Source organism: Schistocerca americana, chromosome 2, assembly GCF_021461395.2.
Source record: "Schistocerca americana isolate TAMUIC-IGC-003095 chromosome 2, iqSchAmer2.1, whole genome shotgun sequence".
Taxonomy (NCBI): Eukaryota; Metazoa; Arthropoda; class Insecta; order Orthoptera; family Acrididae; genus Schistocerca; species Schistocerca americana.
The window spans coordinates 860,946,118-860,967,090 of record NC_060120.1 but is presented as its reverse complement, the minus strand read 5'-3'; the positions used below and the strand labels follow the sequence as shown (position 1 = coordinate 860,967,090).

Sequence of the window (20,973 nt, the reverse complement as noted above, 5' to 3'; positions counted from 1 at the left end):
TGTGCCTCGGTCGTATGCAGTCCTGATTGTGGCGCTCACCTGCACGGCGCTAAACACGCATACGACCATCATTGGCACCAAGGCAGAAGCGACTCTCATCGCTGAAGACGACACGTCTCCATTCGTCCCACCATTCACGCCTTTCGCGACACCACTGGAGGCGGGCTGCACGATGTTGGGGCGTGAGCGAAAGACGGCCTAACGGTGTGCGGGACCGTAGCCCAGCTTCATGGAGACGGTTGCGAATGGTCCTCGCCGATACCCCAGGAGCAACAGTGTCCCTAATTTGCTGGGAAGTGGCGGTGCGGTCCCCTACGGCACTGCGTAGGATCCTACGGTCTTGGCGTGCATCCGTGCATCGCTGCGGTCCGGTCCCAGGTCGACGGGCACGTGCACCTTCCGCCGACCACTGGCGACAACATCGATGTACTGTGGAGACCTCACGCCCCACGTGTTGAGCAATTCGGCGGTACGTCCACCCGGCCTCCCGCATGCCCACTATACGCCCTCGCTCAAAGTCCGTCAACTGCACATACGGTTCACGTCCACGCTGTCGCGGCATGCTACCAGTGTTAAAGACTGCGATGGAGCTCCGTATGCCACGGCAAACTGGCTGACACTGACGGCGGCGGTGCACAAATGCTGCGCAGCTAGCGCCATTCGACGGCCAACACCGCGGTTCCTGGTGTGTCCGCTGTGCCGTGCGTGTGATCATTGCTTGTACAGCCCTCTCGCAGTGTCCGGAGCAAGTATGGTGGGTCTGACACACCGGTGTCAATGTGTTCTTTTTTCCATTTCCAGGAGTGTAGTTTCGTCAGGTGACACCAATTGTTAAATCCAAGTCCCTTACAAATCTGGGGCGCTGATAACCTCACCTTTGAGCGCCCATAGGCTCTAAACACACACACACACACACACACACACACACACACACACACTCACACACACACACAAATCTGAGTATTGCGCATTTCGACCAGCCAGCCAAATTATAACCCACAGTTAGGTCCCTTTCAGACTCTGTCATGTACTGATAGCGTTGTCTCACACTACTACACTGCATCTCTGTATCCTTCACAGAGACCACTCAACGTCTGACGCTATTCACATTGCTTAGATATCTTACCAGGTCTGGTAATAACACTAATCACGAACTACACTGATGCTCTCTAGCGGTAGTTCTATCATAGAGAATTGGGGCTCTTACTATTTACATACCCACTGATGGTTTGTATATGTAAAGTAACATTACATCTGACCTTGCCTTCTGGTTGCTTTACTTATTTTTCAGGTAGTGTACATCAAAAATATTGTTTAGCTGAGTGAGCTGTCACTGCCATTCTTGGCGGTGAGCTGTGTACGTTTCCCTATATCGATTGGGAACCAATGGCCTCGCTTTCGAGATTCTTAGGTACGGGACTACACGATAAAGTGGAGGATCGAAGTGTGGGGAGTCAGAAAGGAACATGGCATATTCATTAATGAGCATTAGTTCCCTGTATCAGAGTACTCTCTTGCTGATAGTACGGGTAATGTAACTGATGATGATAAACAGAAGGCCGAAATTCTAAACCTAGCTTTCAAAAACTCGTTTACGATAGAGGACTGCAGCATCATTCCCCCTTTCAATTATCGAACAAACGAAAGGATGGCTGACATAGTGTTAAGTGTATCTGGGATTGTAAAATAGATCTTTGTAAAATAGATCCTTGTAAAATAGATCCTCAGACGCCAGAAAGGCATCTGGCCCAGACGGTATCCCCGCAAGATTATATGTTGACTACGCTACAAATATAGCACCATTCTTATCCGTCATATATCAGAGATCATTGGAACAGAGGAAAGTTCCACGGGACTGGAAGAAGGCCCAGGTCATAGCAATCTATAAAAAGGGTAGAAAATCGGATGCACATAATTTCCGCCCAATTTCGCTGACATCGATTTGTTGTAGAATCATGGAACATATTTTGTGTTATGACATAATGACCTTTCTAGACTCTGAGAAGCTCATCTGCAGAAACCAGCACGGTTTTAGGAAACAGCGGTCATGCGAGACACAGCTGGCCCTCTTTGTGTATGATATACAACAGGCTCTAGTACCGGCTCCCAGGTTGATGCCATATTTCTCGACTTTCGAAAGGCGATCGACTAAGTTCCGCACTGTCGCCTGCTCCAAAAAGTGCGCGTTTATACTCTGTCCGATGACATATGCGGTTGGACAGAAAGTTTTCTAACAGACAGAGAGCAGTACGTCGTCCAGAACGGGGTAACTTCAACAGAAACAAGCGTAACTTCAGGTGTGCCCCAGGGCCGCGTAACAGGTCCGCTGCTTTTTACGATTTACATAAACGATGTGGTTGATGGTTTTGACAGCGGCCTTTTTGCCGATGATGCTGTAGTCTACAGGAAAGTAGTATCACACGAAAGTTGTGAAGAAATCAATGAGGATTTGCAGAAAATAAATGAATGATGTAATGACTGGCAGTTATCTCTCAATATTAGTAAGTGTAACCCACTGCGTATAACAAGGCGAAAATCCCCATTAAAGTATGAGTACAAAATAAATGATCAGTCTTTGGAAGCGGTAACATGAGTCAAGTGTCGGGTGTGACCATTCGAAATGATCTCAAATGGAATGATCAGATTACACAAGTAACGGCTAAGGCGAACACTAGATTGCGGTTTATTGGTAGAATCCTGAAGCGATGCAGCCTTCAACAAAGGAAATAGCTTACAATATGTTAGTTCGTCCAGTCTTAGAGTATTGTTCATCTGTATGGGACCCTTACCAGTTGGGTGTGATTCAGGACTTTGAGAAGGTCCAAAGAAGAGCGGCAAGATTCGTGACTGGTACATTTAGCCATCGCGAGAGCGTTACAAAAGAAAGTTTGAAGTGGGACACACTTGCAGACAGACGATGCGCTAAACGGAAGGGGCTGCTCACTAAGTTCCGAAATCCAATCTTCACCGAGGATGTAGAGCATATATTATTACCACCAACTTTCAAATCGCGCAATGATCATCATTCAAAGATAAGGGAAATAAGAGCTCGAATTGAGGCGTTCAGACAGTCGTTTTTCCGTCGCGCGATCCGGGAGTGGAGCAGAGGGGGGAAATATGACTTTGTGGCGAATTGTGCCCTCCGCCACACACCGCTTGGTGGCTAGCGGAGTATATATGTAGATGTAGATGTACTCCGTTTACGACACCGTACCCTCTGTATAAGGTTGTGTGGCCTGTATAAGTTACAGCAGAACACGGGACTTACCGCGTAGGCGAGCGTCGTAGGCCCGCCGCAAGACGTCAGGGCCGACGAAGTACCGGGGCCACAGCTCGTAGGGCGCGGGCAGCACCACGTCGCTGGTGTCGTTCCGGCGCAGCACCGCCACCGTGAACGCGTACGAGAACAACGCCTCGCTCAGCCGCTGCTTGGCCCACGTGGCAGCCTGACAAACACGACGAGGAAACCAAGCTGCACTTAGCGGGCAACAGTAGCAACAGCGTGCCTCGATCAAACGCTCTCACTTGATCCAGATCCGGATTGTTTAAGAGGCTTTTTTTTACTAAAGTTTAAAAATCCTCGAAATCAAGATGTTATACTACTTGTTTGCTATATTGATCGTCTACTGCAATACTATCTTCATATACCACGTTGCAATAACATATTGCTGTGAGATAACACAAATAATAATCAAATGAGACAGTTACTAACCTTTAACGATTTGATGCTCAAGTTTTATGACCTTCTTTCCAGTTGATTGTATGTGAACGATATGCCAAATTATTCCACTTATACATTCAGTGTGGATGATGTCACTCAAAATTTTAGGACAATGTGTTACGCTGTTATAGGAGTTACACTATCCAAGAATGTTTTTTATGCTCTGAAGATGGCTCATGTGTAGCTGAAACTGATAATCACAATAACATTTGTTTGGATTCGTCGAGAATTTTTAACGCTTAATATATAGGATGTTCATTTTGACTGAAGACATTGAAATATCTCGGATCAAGAAAAGTTATAATTTCAGTTTGTTTGTCTCGGAGGGGATATCCAATGATACCACGCTCGGTCCTCCACCCTATCCCATGCGTGCGTAGCGGAAGTCAACTTTGAAATCTTCAGTGGGAACCCCGCTTTTTTTTTTTTTTATTGCAGATTACGATTCTGACCGGAGTTCGAGGCGGACGCTGCTCTATTTTTCCAATTAGAGTAAGCGTTCAAACGTAGTACCGCCAACTTCAATACATTTAGTGACACGATTTTCAAATGACCGTGTACAGGACAGAAGCATATCTGCGGCAATGCTAGAACAGGCGTTTCTCTTGCGGTCGACCATGCCTTTATGTCCTTTTGTCACTTGCTGGTACACCTTATCTTTTAAATATCCCCACAGAAAGAAATCCGGCGACCTAGAGGACCAATTAATAGGGTCACCTCTGCCGATCCACTGACCAGTGCAAAGATGATCTAATACCTCCAGTGCTTCAGTTGTGTAATCTAATGGGCAACCGTCATGTTGAAACCACGTACGTTGTCGAATGTCCATGACAACCTCTTGCAGTAGTACCGATAGTTCCTCTTCCAAAAAGTCCGATATTTACCTCCATTCAACGTGCCGTCGATAAAATACAGACCAATGAGTTTGTTCCCCATGATGCCACATCCATACGTTAACCGACCAAGGACGTTGATAGTCAACTTGACGTAACCAGTGGGAATTGCCTACCCTCCAGTAATGCAGGTTATGTCGGTTAACGCTACTAAGGTTTGTGAATGTAGACTCATCGGGAAATAGTACCCCGACGAAGAACCTGGGGGTCTTATTTGTTGACGTGCTCGTTCACAAAACACTACCAGGTTACGTAAATCGGCGCCATGAAGTTCTTGATGCAGTGACACGTGGTATGGATGATACTTATGACGATGAAGTATTGTGATAATTGTACCTACGGACATAGCAGAATCGCGATGTTATTGCCGGGCGCTTATCTTTGAGTTCCGGTGCACTGTCGCTAGTACAGCTATTTCATTAGCTTCTTCTGTAACACGTTTCCTTCGTTTCCTTTTGCCGGTCTGTACACAGCCATGAGACGTAAAGGCGTTCACAACCTTGTAAAAGAACGAACGAGAGCGATCTCTCTCTGGAAAACTCTCGGCATACAAGCCAACAGCAGCTTCAGCATTTCTCCTACATTCTCCGTAAATTTTCGGTTTTTTCTTCTGTGGTTGCAACATTCATCCTCCACTCGCACGTCTGTTCTCCAAATGATAGGTACGTGTGCAAGCAATAAACACTGTGGAAGTACTGTAACGTTTGGAGCCCCTATGTGTTCTACGTCTGCACGACGCATGAGCTGCCGCCGAAGTGCTCGTGGTACTTCATTAAACTACCACGGTGGCGCGTCGAGTAGTCCTCTGTTCGATGTGTCTGAGGAATACAGCATTGCGACTTGGGTTTCCAATTACAAGTTATGAAATACTGGCCTGTTCTATCCTCGCAGCACGCAGGTAGGGTTCCATGTTCCATTGGATATTCAAGGGCCTTTGAGTAGCATGTCGTTAATTACGATTGTATACCCATTTCTATTCCTCCGATTACAGAACCATTTGTGGCGAAATGAAGATAATGCTTCATACATAACGTATGTAGATTTTGTCATAGAATGGTAATGTGATAGGTCTAGTGTGGTATCGTTAGACGTCCCCCTCCGCCACAAACAAATTGGAATTATAACTTCTTTTGATCCGATGTGTAGTTTTCGATATATTTCAATGTCTTTAGTTAAAATGAACGTAGTATAAGAGCTACTAGTCTGTCAGTATGATATGAGACGAAGAAGTGTAAATTTCTATTCTGCAGCCAGTTAACGTCTGATATTACCGTAGGTGAACACACCTATCGTTTTCAAGGCACAATTAAAACTAGGGCTGGGCAACCATACCCGCATTCTAACTAGCTCGAGATTTCGCGATTCACCGCAGAGCTCGATATGGTATTGTTCGGACCATCATGTAACATTTGTCTTGAGTACCGTAAGTGCAAGCGATCACTAGAGACTAGGAACTAGCTCTGGTATCGTCCAGAGATAGCAGTTCCGCACCAAAATCGGCAACACATATCGATACCACACACGTTAATGAGATCTCGCTGTAATCTGCAACGACTCATGGGAGGCGCTTCGGAAGAACACGCCTTCCCTATCAGCAGTGCCCTCTCACTGCAGGTCAATAGAGAGTCGAGCGTGGAAAGCGCTCTGCCCAATTCGAGACCTCAGTTACGGCAGTCAACATCATCATGTAAAACAGTAACAGTAAAAAGTTTCTGATGAACTTGTACTTTAACAAAGGTTGAGCATTGTCTCTCAAGAGATGAGTTTGTTAATCTGTACATCAAGTGATGTTTTCACAGTAAACGATAGTTGTAAATTACCACGCAATCCTGTGGCAAAGAACTGTGCCAAAGTTAGGTAACTCCATTTATGTATTAAAGTGAAATAATATTTCATGTGTTGTAGTTTTATGAGCCTTCTCCCAGAGCAATCACAGAACCCACATTTATGGCCATACGAATGTAGTTCCGTCTGGTTACAACACTAAGCACAAGAATAAGCTCTAACTCTTTTTGTATTGACTGCATCCTCTATGAAGTTGATGAATGAAGTTCATTCGAAAACAAACAAAACGAATCGAAGTGAATTAATAGACGATATTGTACTTGACCAAACGCAAACTCGAGAGAAGCACAAATACATTATCTTACCTTATTAGAGACAATTATTGGATAAACTCCAACGTGCCCCAAAAAAAAGCTAAAACTCGGATTCAGGTCGCAGAACACAATATGTCCTTCATTAGAACAATTCACAAAATTTTCTCGATCAGCAGTTTATAAACTAACATGTAAAAATTGTGAAAAGATCCATATAATATCCAAAATGAGCAAACAGACCTAAGAAGCAGGAATTTTATCTAATTTTTGCAGGTATCCTCGTTCAGAGATAAAATGACCTCCTATACTAAAAATAGCAGATATTATACAATTATATTTTTATATCTATTATTAATGAACGAAACAAAGTAATTAAATATGTCGGTTAAATCAGAGTAAACAATATGCATGAACCGTTATCTCTGACGGCAGAATACAACGCTGGTATTTTAAAGCAAGTTAGCACATAACATAACGAGGACATGCTGAAAACCAGCTAAAAAAAGGTAAAATCTCCAAAAACATCTACAGAAATTATATGAAGGCAAAATAATAAATTATACGTCAGTAATGGGCAACTTAACGCACAACTGCCACAAGTGCAAAAGCATATAGTGTTTTATTATCAGGTATCTTTTGCAGAACCGCTGAAATTGAGCGTGTAGCCCGATACCGTTTCGTCCAGAATAGATATAAATGAGCAGCGAAACTCCTGTGGTATTTGAATAAATTTGCAATAAGAGTGCTCATACATTGTGTGTAGTTAAACAAACGGCTATGGTGAATTTTTAAGTAAAACTAACGAAGACGGAAATGTCCTCCAAAAACCATTACTCGACTCTGAACCCAATACAATATTTTCTTTGTTTATTGGAGATTATGATGATTTACCCAGTGAGTTGAAAGTGCACATTTATATTCCCGTTCACATATTAGAATAATACTTTGAAAGGTTACCAGAGTTTAATCAGCTTGAAAAGAAGGTGGTAACATCCAAATTTAGTTGCAACAGGGCCCACATCGTTAATAAACTTCTTGATAGAGATAAGTTTCTTCTAACGGTAGTTATTTACTTCCATTTTACGTTTTACGAAGTTTCACCTGTGTTGTCATTCTCAAGTAACTGCATACATGCCACAAAACCGTAATCAAACTGCCAGTTACAAAGCAACCATTGGTTAGAGCCACCAGAACAAAATCATATTAAAAACAGAAAAAAGTGCTCTTAACAATGTTTCACCCTTTGACTACATACGTTTTAGTTACAGGCATTTTCATGATATTCCGTTGCTGATCAGACATGGAGTAAAATAAATAAAATCAAACACTATGCAAGCACAAGCAAAATAATAATAAGTAAACAATAGTTGAAAATGTTATATAAATAAAGGGTTTATCACATCATCGGGCTTGAAGACTGTAGCCAAAATAATCGTTACAGTACAAACAAAAGCACACAACATTATCCATTACAATAAAAAAAATTGTTCAAATGGCTCTGAGCACTATGGGACTTAACTTCTGAGGTCATCAGTCCCCTAGAACTTAGAACTACTGAAACCTAACTAACCTAAGGACATCACACACATCCATGCCCGAGGCAGGATTCGAACCTGCGACCGTAGCAGTCGCGCGGTTCCAGACTGTAGCGCCTAGAACCGCTCGGCCACTCCGGCCGGCCCATTACAATCGTCAGATAGCACTGAACTGTGTGCAGCGACACTTGATGGTAAACAAGTCAAAGACAAACCTATGTGGATAGGTACACTCTACGTGTTCTTTATGCTACCAAAGATATTAACATAAGTGTTAAGAGGTGAAGTAGAAAACAATCATTTTCTCTTTTCAAACGATGAAACGGCAACCGCTGCGAATTTCATCATTCGAAACGTATCACCACAGCTGTAGTTGCCCATCTACATCTACATCCATATGTGTACTCTGTAAATCACTGTGGCCTCCCTGCGGGTCCGGGGGTTAGAATAGGCCCGAGGTATTCCTGCCTGTCGTAAGAGGCGACTAATAGGAGTCTCACACGTTTCGTCCTTTGTGTGATGGTCCCCTGAAGTGTTTGACCTCCATTTTTCAAAATTTTCCCGAAGAGCGAGCCAACTGGGGAAGGCGCCTTACATGGTACAACATGTCCATTGTGCATTGAGATCTTTAGCTCACTTTCTCGTCGTTGCGTTGCAGTCCCACCCATTCCCCATCTCCGAGCGAGGACACCTTCCTGGGTGCGTTTTCCACCATGCACTATGCAGTGTCACTTTGTGCCGACGATGACCATGGACTTCTTTGCACCTCATATCCAGTACAGTATCCAGTCGATTGTGGTGGGGCCGCCATGTTTCCTGATGGTTGTAGCCCCTTGACAACACAGGGATCGCTCTGCTGATGCCTGCGCCGTTAACTCCCCATGTATGCGTTTGCTGCGACTAGTTGGCGCCCGTGGGGAGGGCCCCTGGTCGGAGTGGGTGGCATCAGGGCGGATGACACGCCATGAAGCGTAGTACGTCATCTCCTGCTGGTGGTCTGCCGCCAGCAGTCTCTAAGTGGGCAAAATCTAACTCCAATGCTAAGAAATATGACCCCAAGTCATTCCTTTCCCTGGCTACACCATTGGAGGAACGCCAGCCTAAGGATGGCAGTGAAGGTTATTCGCCATGGTACCTGGTATGTACTAGAGTTGATGGGGAATCTTTTATGTCCATGAAGCCTCAGTTTTTTGTGGAGCATTTGGAGGACAAGTTTGGGGAGGTGGAGGGCTTGTCCAAAATGCGCTCTTGGTCAGTTTTGATAAAAACAGCATCCTTTGCCCAGTCATGGGCGTTACTTGATTGTGGCAAGTTGGGGGATGTTTCTGTTCCCATCATGCCTCATAAGAGTTTAAATATGATCCAGGGTGTTATATCCCACAGACACCTTCTTTTGCAGTCTGACGACGAGCTCTGCGCCAATTTAGAGCGGGCGAGGTGCTCATTTCGTCCGGCGCTTCCATCAGGATCCAAGGGATAACCAGGTTGCCATCGATGCCTTCATCTTGGCCTTCGAGGGCGGCACATTGCCCGAGATGGTCAAGTTGATGGTCTTAACGCTGTGATGTCAAGCCATATACCCCTCCCCTGATGCAGTGCTTTAAGTGCTGGAGGTTCGGCCATATGTCTTCCCACTGTACCGTATGACCATATGGGCCAGGTGCCTCCCACCGTGATAGTGCACAGTGAACTTATGGTTACTACGCCGTCCCCCGCCGTAGAACAGTCTGCACTTCCGAGTTTCCAGTCCTTGTTGCCGGTCGGGTGCGCCGACCCGGTGGAGGTCGGCCATTGCGTTCCTCCCGTAGTTGTAGAAGCTCAGACACCTCATGTTGACGTGCACCCTGGAGTAGGTTTCCAGGCGTTTCCTGTCTCCCCTCGGTCCGAATGGCAGGGTGCTGGTGGGCATGCCTCGGCTGCAGTCAGTCAGCATTGGGTCCTCCACCCGGCGGTCGTAAGCCATATTCAACGGCCGTTCGCAGATTTACGGGGGAGGAATGTGGTATCAATGTTCGATACAACACTTGTTAGGGGCGGCAGTTATCGACCGCGGTCCGTACTAGTATCGCTGGACCCGCGAGTCGAGACTAGCGCCGCTTCGCGGCTTGCAAGTCTCTAGCGTGCGCTCGGCCACTCTCGCTCGGGACGTCAAGTAGGAAAGTAGTATAGCCTTCAGCTGATAGGAAGCAACTTCTAAGAAGGCGCTTAGTTAAAGTATGGCCTCTATAGCTCTCCGATTGTAATTATATTCCTCCTGACTATGAAGACTCCTGTAGCACCAGTTAAGTACAATATATTATTTTTTACCAACGACTTCTAATTATTTTAGTCGTTGTAGACCCAGACCATGCAGCCAGCTCCTTATCGACTTCACTGACAAACCTGCTGTATATGCAAAGAAGAGATCTGTATGTTTCTATTTAGCATTGGCCATCAGACATTCACATTAGCGACGATTCGTTCGTCCTCATAACAGGAACATCGTGAGTTGTCGCAGTCCATACTCATGCCGAAAACGACGTTGTACCAATGTAACAGACCTTAGCTCCGCGGGAGGAAGCGCACAGATCACCTTCTGCTGTGGAGTCCACGTTACTGATGCATGTTTACGTGAACAAAGCAGTTTTGCGCCTGCGCACGTAACACCAACTGCTGCAGGCAAACATAGAAAACATTTTGAGTTATCATATTTGTAGTAGCATCCCGCCGACAAATATCTCAATTACATCTCAAGTTATTACATTTTATATTATATGTTTAGCCCGGACACCCTGTATATTCTTAGATCCCTCACTTCATACCGTTTGTTGAAATTCTGTAAGTAGGCTTTCGCGGAGCAGTCAGCGTCAGTCGTCAATGTTATATAAAGCACAAATGTACATCGCAACTGATGCTATAGTAGGAAATACTATTTTTGTGGTAGTCATTGTTCGAAAATACATAATATATCCTGACACATACACAGGTTTAGATACAATCAACAACAAAAAACGACATTTAAATTTAGCATAAAACGTTAAAATCTAAAATTTCGAAGCCAACGTGTCTGACGTACATGATCTCACCGATTCAGAAATAAAATGCCAGGAATCATCTTATATCGTAAAGAACGTGCCAATCGTAAAGAATTCGCACTTAGCTGGTTTCGTGGAAGGGTCTAGCTGAGCACGCCAAAGGTGAACACTGTATTACCAGTTTAGCTCACCAAAAACATAGCGAAAACCATGCAACACAACAGAGATTGTCTTCAGCATGAGACAGCTGACGATGTGATCTTCAGCATCATCCTCAGGGGCAAGATTAAGAAAGAAGTCGTTCGAAGAACAAAAATAATACACATGCTTGAGGGAATTACTAGAATGAAACAGCAATCAGCTGGCCATTTAGTGAGGTAAGATCCCAACACATGAATTAGTATTTCATTGGAGATCTTGTGGACGTAAAAGAATTCCTGGGAAACCTCAGAAAATATGGCACAATAGTATCAAGAAGACCCCTGGAACACGGTGGTACCTGATGGCAGAGAAACGAGTGAAGTGGAAGAATATGGGTCCAGTTTTCTGGTGGATGTATTCATAATTGACTTCAGTAATTTTCTGTCACATAGAATTTCGTCACAATGCAACGGCATTATAAACTAGGAAAGCAGTAAAACAGATGTAACTGGAGAATAATTTTTCAACATGAACAAAGGTTTCATTGGATTGTAAGCATGAAAGCACGTTTTTATTACTTAGGAATTATGTGTCCACCCATTGTCTTACACCCCGTTTCACTCTTCTCCTTACAGCAACTGATATAGTTTTTTCCTCAGATGAATTGCCTGTTGTTCACCTTGGTCAAACGACCAACAGTAGTCTCCAAAAACATTTTTATTCTACCGGTCTTTCCAGTACATTAGTGTCTTGATGAAAGTACTCACCTTGTTGCTCCATCACTGAAATTGTCAGGGAAAACTCTGCTTGACTGTTCAAAAAGTGAATCTTGAGGCTCATCAAACAACCTAATTTCCTGAATTTTTGCAGCATGTTTGCTACAGCGAAAATGTTATGTGTATCCTTATTGTTGCCTAAGAACTATCCTTGAATGGGATACAAGTCTCTATCTCACTCATAGTCATTCAAAAGTAGAAATGAACATCGTTTTTCGAATTTATGTCCAACAAACACTCATTCTTTCAATTTCGCTTCTGCCAGATGAAGGAACTTCTCTCAGAGATACCGGAAATATTCTAATCTAGAAGTACCTTAATGAGTAGATATGGTAATAGAACTTTTTTCTGTCATCAAGGTTCTTGAGAACAAAAAAGAACAGCCTGTGCACTTATCATAGCAATTAGGTTACACACAATGTGCAAATCGTAGGTTTGCTAATTTAACCGAGGAGGCTGCAGGGAATGAGGTAAGCAAGCCCTGCCCCCACATGGACCACTGCAAGGTAACAGCCATGCGTGAAACAGCTCTGCCTCTCTCGCAGGGCTGGCACCTCAAGTTGTACTTCATGTTTCCGTGAAAGTAGAAATCACGCACGGAGTGTAAAGATTACTTAAATGTTGTTCGTAATTGAAACTCAATTTGTATTATGTATTGACATATTTAATAAATACCATAACTTCAACAATTGTATGGTTACAAAACAATAACACAGTAAAAACAATGGCAGCCTCAATCGATACTATCAGCTAGGTAACGCTGGCTGTGACTACAGACGAATGACTATCGACGGAAACCTTCTGAATCTACCTGTCCAGGTCTAGGGGGCCGATTGGTCAACTTACAGTTAACACACTGTACTAACTGGTCAACCACTGCCACCAGGATATCAACTTCACATTATTACTAATTGAAGATTATGTGAAATATATTTCATTATATAGCTAAAAATGTATTTTTTTAAATAATGAGAGCCAATTGTACAAAAGTGTGGATGATATATATTTTTTGCAATCGCTTTAGGAGTCAGCACACTAAAAACCACAAGAATGAGCCACATGCATGAAAAAAGTGTTTTAATGGTTGGCTTTTGTGATAGCTAAACAGTTATCAGTTTCACATCATATAATACGACTGATTCCGTCAAAACTTGAGGGATAGCTTAAACTTTAACTGTGCTCAGTTTTTGTGCTGTTAAGTCCTTCTCTTAACCATCACTGATCTAAACTGATAATCAGACTGCTGACTCACTGGTTGACCCTGGAAGTGATCGTCACCTTACTTACCGAATAGAAGGTGTCGAAGTCCTGTGCGCTAAGCAGTAGTTCCACCGTGACCCTCGCCAGCTCAATATCGCCTTGCTGGTGTATGGAGAAGGTCTGCCCGCGACCCGCGAGGAAGCCTCGAGAATTCATGGCAGCCAACCGCTGCGCCAGCGCCGGCTCCTAAACTGGCAGACAAACAATCTGAGACGCCAGCGCTACCAGCGGTACTCTATGGAAGCGCATCACTGCAGGGAAGGGCGGGATGGCTTGGTACCTGGAACCTGTGTGCGTTCTCCTCCAGGCTGAAGGGTACGGTCAGATTGTCGCCCAGGTCGGACTGGCCCATGTGCAACAGGAGATCCAGAACCTTCGTCTGCTTTGACAGGAACTCCCTGTCCGCTGGAAAATGAGGGAGATTGATATTAATTTCTGTGCAGCCAGAGAAGGTCTACAGTTTGGCGCTGATTTTGGTAAATGACCCTAACTGTTGACAAATGTGCTGCGTTTTCTTCTTCTGGAATCCACTCTGTCCCACAATGCCACTGAGGTGACAAACGTCATGGGAAATCTAATATCGTGTAGGACCTCCTATTATTCAACGTGTTGCACCAGCTTGGTGTGGCTTGGACTCAACAAGTTGAAAGTCCCCTGGAGAAACACTGATCCATGCTGCCTCTATAACCACTCACAATTGCGAAAGTGTTGCCGGTGCAGGATCTTGCGCACAAGGTGACCTCTCTCGACTGTGTCCCATAAATGTTCGATGAGATTCGTGTCAGGTGATCTGAGTGGCCAAATCATTCGCTCTAAGTGTCTACAATGTTCTTCATACCATTCGAAAATAACTATGGCCTGATGACATGGCACATCAAATGTTCAAATGTGTGGGAAATGTTATGGGACTTAACTGCTAAGGTCATCAGTCCCTAAGCTTACACACTACTTAACCTAAATTATCCTAAGGACAAACACACACACCCATGCCCGAGGGAGGACTCGAACCTCCGCCAGGACCAGCCGCACAGTCCAAGACTGCTGCACCTTAGACTGCTCGGCTAATCCTGACGTGTCGCATCGTCATCCATAGAAATACTATAGTTGTTTGGGAACGTGAAGTCCATTAATGGCTGCAGTTGGTCTCCTAGTGGCCAAACAGAATGATTTTGAGTCAATGATCGATTCATTTGGACCAGAGGATCCAGTTCATTCCATGTAAATACAGCATACACCGTTATGGAGTCACCACCAGCTTGCACAGTGCCATGTTGATAACTTGGGACCATGGCTTCATGGGGTTTGCGTCACACTCGGATCCTAAGACCAGCTCTTGCCACTCGAAATCGGGAATCATGTGACGATTTTTCAGTCGTCTAGGGTCCAGTTAATATGGTCACGAGAACAGGAGAGGCGCTGCAGGCGATATCCTGCAGTTGACAAAGGCACTCGCGTCGGTCGTCTGCTGCCATAGCCCATTAACGTCAAATTTAGCCGCACTGTCCGAAAAGATACCTTCGTCATTAGTCCAACATTGATTTCCGCTGTTATTTCACGCAGTCTTGCTTGTTTGTTAGCACTGACAACTAAACAAAAATGCCGCTGATCGTGGTCGTTAAGTGAAGACCGTCGGTCACTGCCTTGACCGTGGTGAGACGTAATACCTAAAATTTGATATTCTGGGCACACTCTTAACACTGTGGATCTTGCAGTATTGAATTTCCTGCCGATATACGAAATGGAGTGTGCCATGCGTCTAGCTCCAATTATCATTCCGCGTTGAAAGCCTCTTAATTCTCGACATGCGGCCATAATCACGTTGGAAACCTTATCGCATGAATCACCTGAGTTCAAATGACTGCTCCATCAATGCACTGTCCTTACGTGATGCTAACGCAATCTTGATATTTGCATATTGCTAACGCACAACTTTTATCATCTCAGTGTATGGATCAACTATTTCTGAGGGATCGATAAATCGTCCGATATCAATACTGACTAAATACCGGTATTTTCGAAATGTCGGATTGATAGTAGTGCCAAGAACTACACCATTAACAGCTTAAGTCAAAGTTACCAAACTGGGATTCTAGTATTTCCTTGCCTGTTGGATATGTTGACGAAAATTTTATCCTTGTGTAAGTTTACTTTTAGTACCCAAGGAACACATGTCTACAGATGAAGAACAGTATTAGTATTTAAAATGTTTCAAAACATTGGCAGCTATCTTTAAAATTAAAATTTAAAGATTAAAAACAGTCTTGATCCCAACTTTTTATTTTTATGGGAGTGACCAAGCCTGTTTAATAACCGTTCTCTCCTTGTAGTCGATCTTTCTGAAGAAGAGAAATTTGTTAACATCGAGTATAGATTTAAGTGTCAGGAAGTCGTTTCTGAAAGTATTTGTATGGCGTGTAGCCATGTATGGAAGTGAAACATGGACGATAACCAGTTTGGACAAGAAGAGAATAGAAGCTTTCGAACTGTGGTGCTACAGAAGAGTGCTGAAGATAAGGTGGGTAGATCACGTAACTAATGAGGAGGTATTGAATAGGATTGGGGAGAAGTTTGTGGCACAACTTGACTAGAAGAAGGGATCGGTTGGCAGGACATGTTTTGAGGCATCAAGGGATCACAAATTTAGCATTGGAGGGCAGCGTGGAGGGTAAAAATCGTAGAGGGAGACTAAGAGATCAATACACTAAGCAGATTCAGAAGGATGTAGGTTGCAGTAGGTACTGGGAGATGAAGAAGCTTGCACAGGATAGAGTAGCATGGAGAGCTGCATCAAACCAGTCTCTGGACTGAAGACCACGACAACAACAACTCTCCTTGTCGGATTAGCAGTAATTCCAGCATCGAGGGTCGGCGCAACTTGCGCCACGGAATCCACCCACTGTTCTGGGTATATTTATTTATTAGTTCTATATTTTGTTATATATATACTAACTATTATAACGATCCCTCTATCTGGTAATATGTTTTTTCAGAGGCTGAAGATGGTACTTAAATAGAATCGAAACCGGTCACTCCAATAAAAATAAAAAGTTGCGATCAAGACTGTTTTTAATCTTTAAAAAGTACTAGTATTGACTGCTACTGGGTGCACGTAGCATTGCTGGAATTATTTAGGTATAGATTGCAAAACAGCATGCACAGAGGGCGTGCATGTGCAACTTATCACCATCCGATGGACTTTGAAGAAGGTCAAACATTGGCATGAGGGACATCGCAGGGTCATGGTGCATAGCACGTAAGCAATTGGCTGTAACAACATGACTACAGAAAGAGGTTTGAGGAGATGGACTCAGGCCAACAATATTGCAAGAAGAGTAGGCACCGGTATTTCAGGGAGGACTATATCGAGGAGATCGTAGGATTGTTCAATTCTATTTGTGGGCTAGACAGATGATAACAACTGAAATCTGTGCAGTGGTTACTGGCAGCACACCGCCATGAATTGGAGTAGATATGAGGCACCACTAATCAAGTTCTCTCTCTCTCTCTCTCTCTCTCTCTCTCTCTCTCTCTCTCTCTCTCTCTCTCTATATATATATATATATATATATATATATATATATATATATATATATATATATACCTTTGAAAAGACGCTATCGTGTCTTCAAGCATCTCAGAAGCTATAAGAGATGCGTGATGCTGAGCGGCATTTGTGACAGCCTGGTGACGGATATTAGTATAGAAGTATGGATTAAACACGTTGACAATTTATGAGCGTTGTGCACAACAAGTCAGATAATAACTGCATAGCCGGCCGCCGTGGCCGAGCGGTTCTAGGCGCTTCAGTCCGGAACCACGTGGCTGCTAAGCTCGCAGGTTCGAATCCTGCCTCGGGTATGGATGTGTGTGATGTCTTTAGGTTAGTCAGGTTTAGGTAGTTGTAAGTGTAGCGGACTGATGACCACAGATATTAAATCCCATAGTGCTTAGAGCCATTTGGCCCACTGAATAACAGCGTTTTCATAAATATGATAAAGGTCAAAAGTAAAAAAATTGTAAATAGCTTATTCAAAGAAAAGTTAATGTTTCATGTTTCGCGTAATAATCTTTAAATCAATGTACATACAAAATATAAATGCGAAAGTATTTCTGTCTGTTATGCTTTCACGACTAACCTGCTGAACCGATTTTGATGAAATTTGCTATGGAGGTAGCTTAAATGCTGTAGAAGAGCTCAGGCAACTTTAGGAAGTGTGTGATACAAGATATTTATTAATTTTAAGAATATAGCGCGAACTATGGAAGAATAATTATTCTTTAAAAAAGCTGTTTACTCTGTGACTTTTGACCTTTACATATTTGTGAAAATGCAGTTAATATTTGACATGTTCTACATATACGATTCAGCGTAATAAATATAATGCTCATACAATTCAAGACGTGCTTAATCCATACTTCTATACTAAAATCAATCACCAGGCTGATGCATTAAAATGCCGCACAGCATCATGCATCTATCACAGCTTCTGAGACGCTTGAAGACACAACAGCATCATTTAAATGCTGTACGAATTTTCTTCATTCGGGACTGGGTGTGTGTATTTAGTCCTCACCCCCATTTTATCATCACCGACGCGAAGTCGCTGAAATGGCGTCAAATAAGAATACTTGCACCAAGAGGCTGAACACCCCGAACAGTTTCTCCAAACTTATAAAGCCATATGCATATTTCATTTCATTTTACAGCTGTGGTTAACAGCTGGAATACAGAGTGGTCCATTGATAGTGACCGGGCCAAATATCTCACGAAATAAACGTCAAACGAAAAAACTACAAAGAACCTTGAAGTTGGAAACCAGATGGCGCTATGGTTGGCCCGCTAGATGGCGCTGCCATAGGTCAAACGGATATCAACTGCGTTTTTTAAAATAGGAACCCCCATTTTTATTACATATCCGTGTAGTACGTAAAGAAATTAGAATGATTTAGTTGGACCACTTTTTTCGCTTTGTGATAGATGGCGCATAGTCACAAATGTATAAGTACGTGGTATCCCGTAACATTCCGCCAGTGCCGACGGTATTTGCTTCGTGATACATTACCTGTGTTGATATGGACTTTACCAATTGCGGAAAAGGACGATATCGTGTTGATGTAGGGCTACTGTGATCAAAATGCCCAACGGGCGTGTGCTATTTATGCTGCTCGGTATCCTGGACGATATCCAAGTCTCCGGACCGTTCTCCGGATAGTTACGTTATTTAAGGAAACAGGAAGTGTTCAGCCACATGTGAAACGTCAACCACGATCTGCAACAAATGATGATGCCCAAGTAAATGTTTTAGCTGCTGTCGCGGCTAATCCGCACATTAATAGCAGACAAATTGCGCGAGAATCGGGAATCTCAAAAACGTCTGTTTTGACAATGCTACATCAACATCGATTGCACCCGTACTATATTTCTATGCACCAAGAATTGTATGGCGACGACTTTGAACGTCGTGTACAGTTCTGTCACTGGGCACAAGAGAAATTACGGGACGATGACAGATTTTTTGCACGCGTTGTATTTAGCGACGAAGCGTCATTCACCAACAGCGGTAACGTAAACCGGCATAATATGTACTATTGGGCAACGGAAAATCCATGAGGGCTGCGACAAGTGGAACATCAGCGACCTTGGCGGGTTAATGTATGGTGCGGCATTATGGGAGGAAGGATAATTGGCCCCCATTTTATCGATGGCAATCTAAATGCTGCAATGTATGCTGATTTCCTACGTATTGTTCTACCGATGTTACTACAAGATGTTTCACTGCATGACAGAATGACGATGTACTTCCAACATGATGGATGTCCGGCACATACCTCGCGTACGAAAAAATGGCTCTGAGCACTATGGGACTTAACTTCTAAGGTCATCAGACCCCTAGAACTTAGAACTACTGAAACCTAACTAACCTAAGGACATCACACACATCCATGCCCGAGGCAGGATTCGAACCTGCGACCGCAGCGGTCGCGCGGTTCCAGACTGTAGATCTCACGTACGGTTGAAGCGGTATTGAATAGCATATTTCATGACAGGTTGATTGGTCGTCGAAGCATCATACCATGGCCCGCACGTTCACCGGATCTGACGTCCCCGGATTTCTTTCTATGGGGAAAGTTGAAGGATATTTGCTATCGTAATCTACCGACAACGCCTGATAACATGCGTCAGCGCATTGTCAATGCATGTGTGAACATTACGGAAGGCGAACTACTCGCTGTTGAGAGGAATGTCGTTACACGTATTGCCAAATGCATTGAGGTTGATGGACATCGTTTTTTTGAGCATTTATTGCATTCACATGCTATTTACAGGTAATCACGCGGGAACAGCATGCGTTCTCAGAAATGATAAGGTACATGTATCACATTGGAACAACAGAAATAAAATGTTCAAACGTACCTACGTTCTGTATTTTAATTTAAAAAACCTACCTGTTACCAACTGATCGTCTAAAATTGTGAGCCATATTTTTGTGACTATTACAGCGCCATCTATCACAAAGCGAGAAAAGTGGTCCAACTATAACATTCTTATTTCTTTACGTACTACACGAATATCTAATAAAAGTGGAGGTTCCTATTTTTTAAAAAAGCAGTTGATATCCGTTTGACCTATGGCAGCGCCATCTAGCGGGCCAACCATAGCGGCATCTGGTTTCCCCCTTCAAGCTAGATGAGTTTCGTTCTTTGTAGTTTTCTCGTTTGACGCTTATTTCGTGAGATATTTGGCCCGGTCACGATCAACTATGCTCATCTACTGCCCTGTAATTTATTCCAATAGTGCCAATAAGAGAGCTGCATATAATTTAATGTGTTATATGGACAATTTAGATGTTTAAATATTTAATTTTAAATTCTGTTGTGCTTGCAAATGTGATACAACAAGTCAACTTTGATCTTTAACAAGTGCTGCTCAACCTATAAATTTTATCAGTAGTGGTGCCAGTTGCAAGCAATGTTTATTTAAAAAAATTATAGAATAATTTCAATATGATGGTAATGCCCATGTGTTTTGTGCTTGAAGTCTTTCATACTTTGCTGCAATGTTGAATTTTTGTTTGTGATCAAAAACTGTGTATTTGCGTATTATAATAAGAAATCTTCATGTGTGTATGCGTGTGACATATTTTTAGGCAGATAACATACAGAACACCAGATCTTTGGGAGGAGAGGAGGAGATATAAGACCTTCCCATGTCCTAAGCAATTATCATATTTGAATTTCAGGTCCCCTTCACCTACAACACGATCGTAAGTGCTTCTCAAGACCTGAAGCTCCCGCGTATTTATGGCACTGTGGGCAGCTGCATGCTGAGATCAATGTTAAGATGTTGATCACTACTTTTAACCCTATACCAAAAGCCTCATCCTTGACCAAGTTTGGTATATCGATTATTCGCTGGCAAATTCTCCACCTCACGAGAACGCCAACCCCTCCGCTGCATTGGTAACAGAGAGACAGGTCTATTCTGTGGACAGACTAGTTGTGCACTTTTAATTGATCGGTCAGTGATAGATGC

At 43.4% G+C, this 20,973-nt stretch overlaps 1 protein-coding gene across 5 annotated transcripts in view; it reads right to left on the bottom strand.

Annotated features, from left to right (window-relative positions):
* The window catches only part of LOC124595670 (allergen Cr-PI-like), a 164,810-nt gene that overhangs the window by 121,427 nt on the left and 22,410 nt on the right, over nucleotides 1-20,973 (bottom strand). For 3 of the 5 annotated variants that reach the window (XM_047134517.1, XM_047134520.1, XM_047134516.1), the window contains exons 2-4: nucleotides 13,720-13,844; nucleotides 13,467-13,625; nucleotides 3,269-3,446 (exon numbers count right to left, since the gene is read on the bottom strand). In XM_047134517.1, coding sequence (XP_046990473.1) covers nucleotides 3,269-3,446; nucleotides 13,467-13,625; nucleotides 13,720-13,844 — 462 coding nt within the window. Of the gene's footprint in view, nucleotides 1-3,268; nucleotides 3,447-13,466; nucleotides 13,647-13,719; nucleotides 13,846-20,973 lie in introns of those variants that run through there. The other 2 variants (XM_047134518.1, XM_047134519.1) reach the window with 2 other exon arrangements.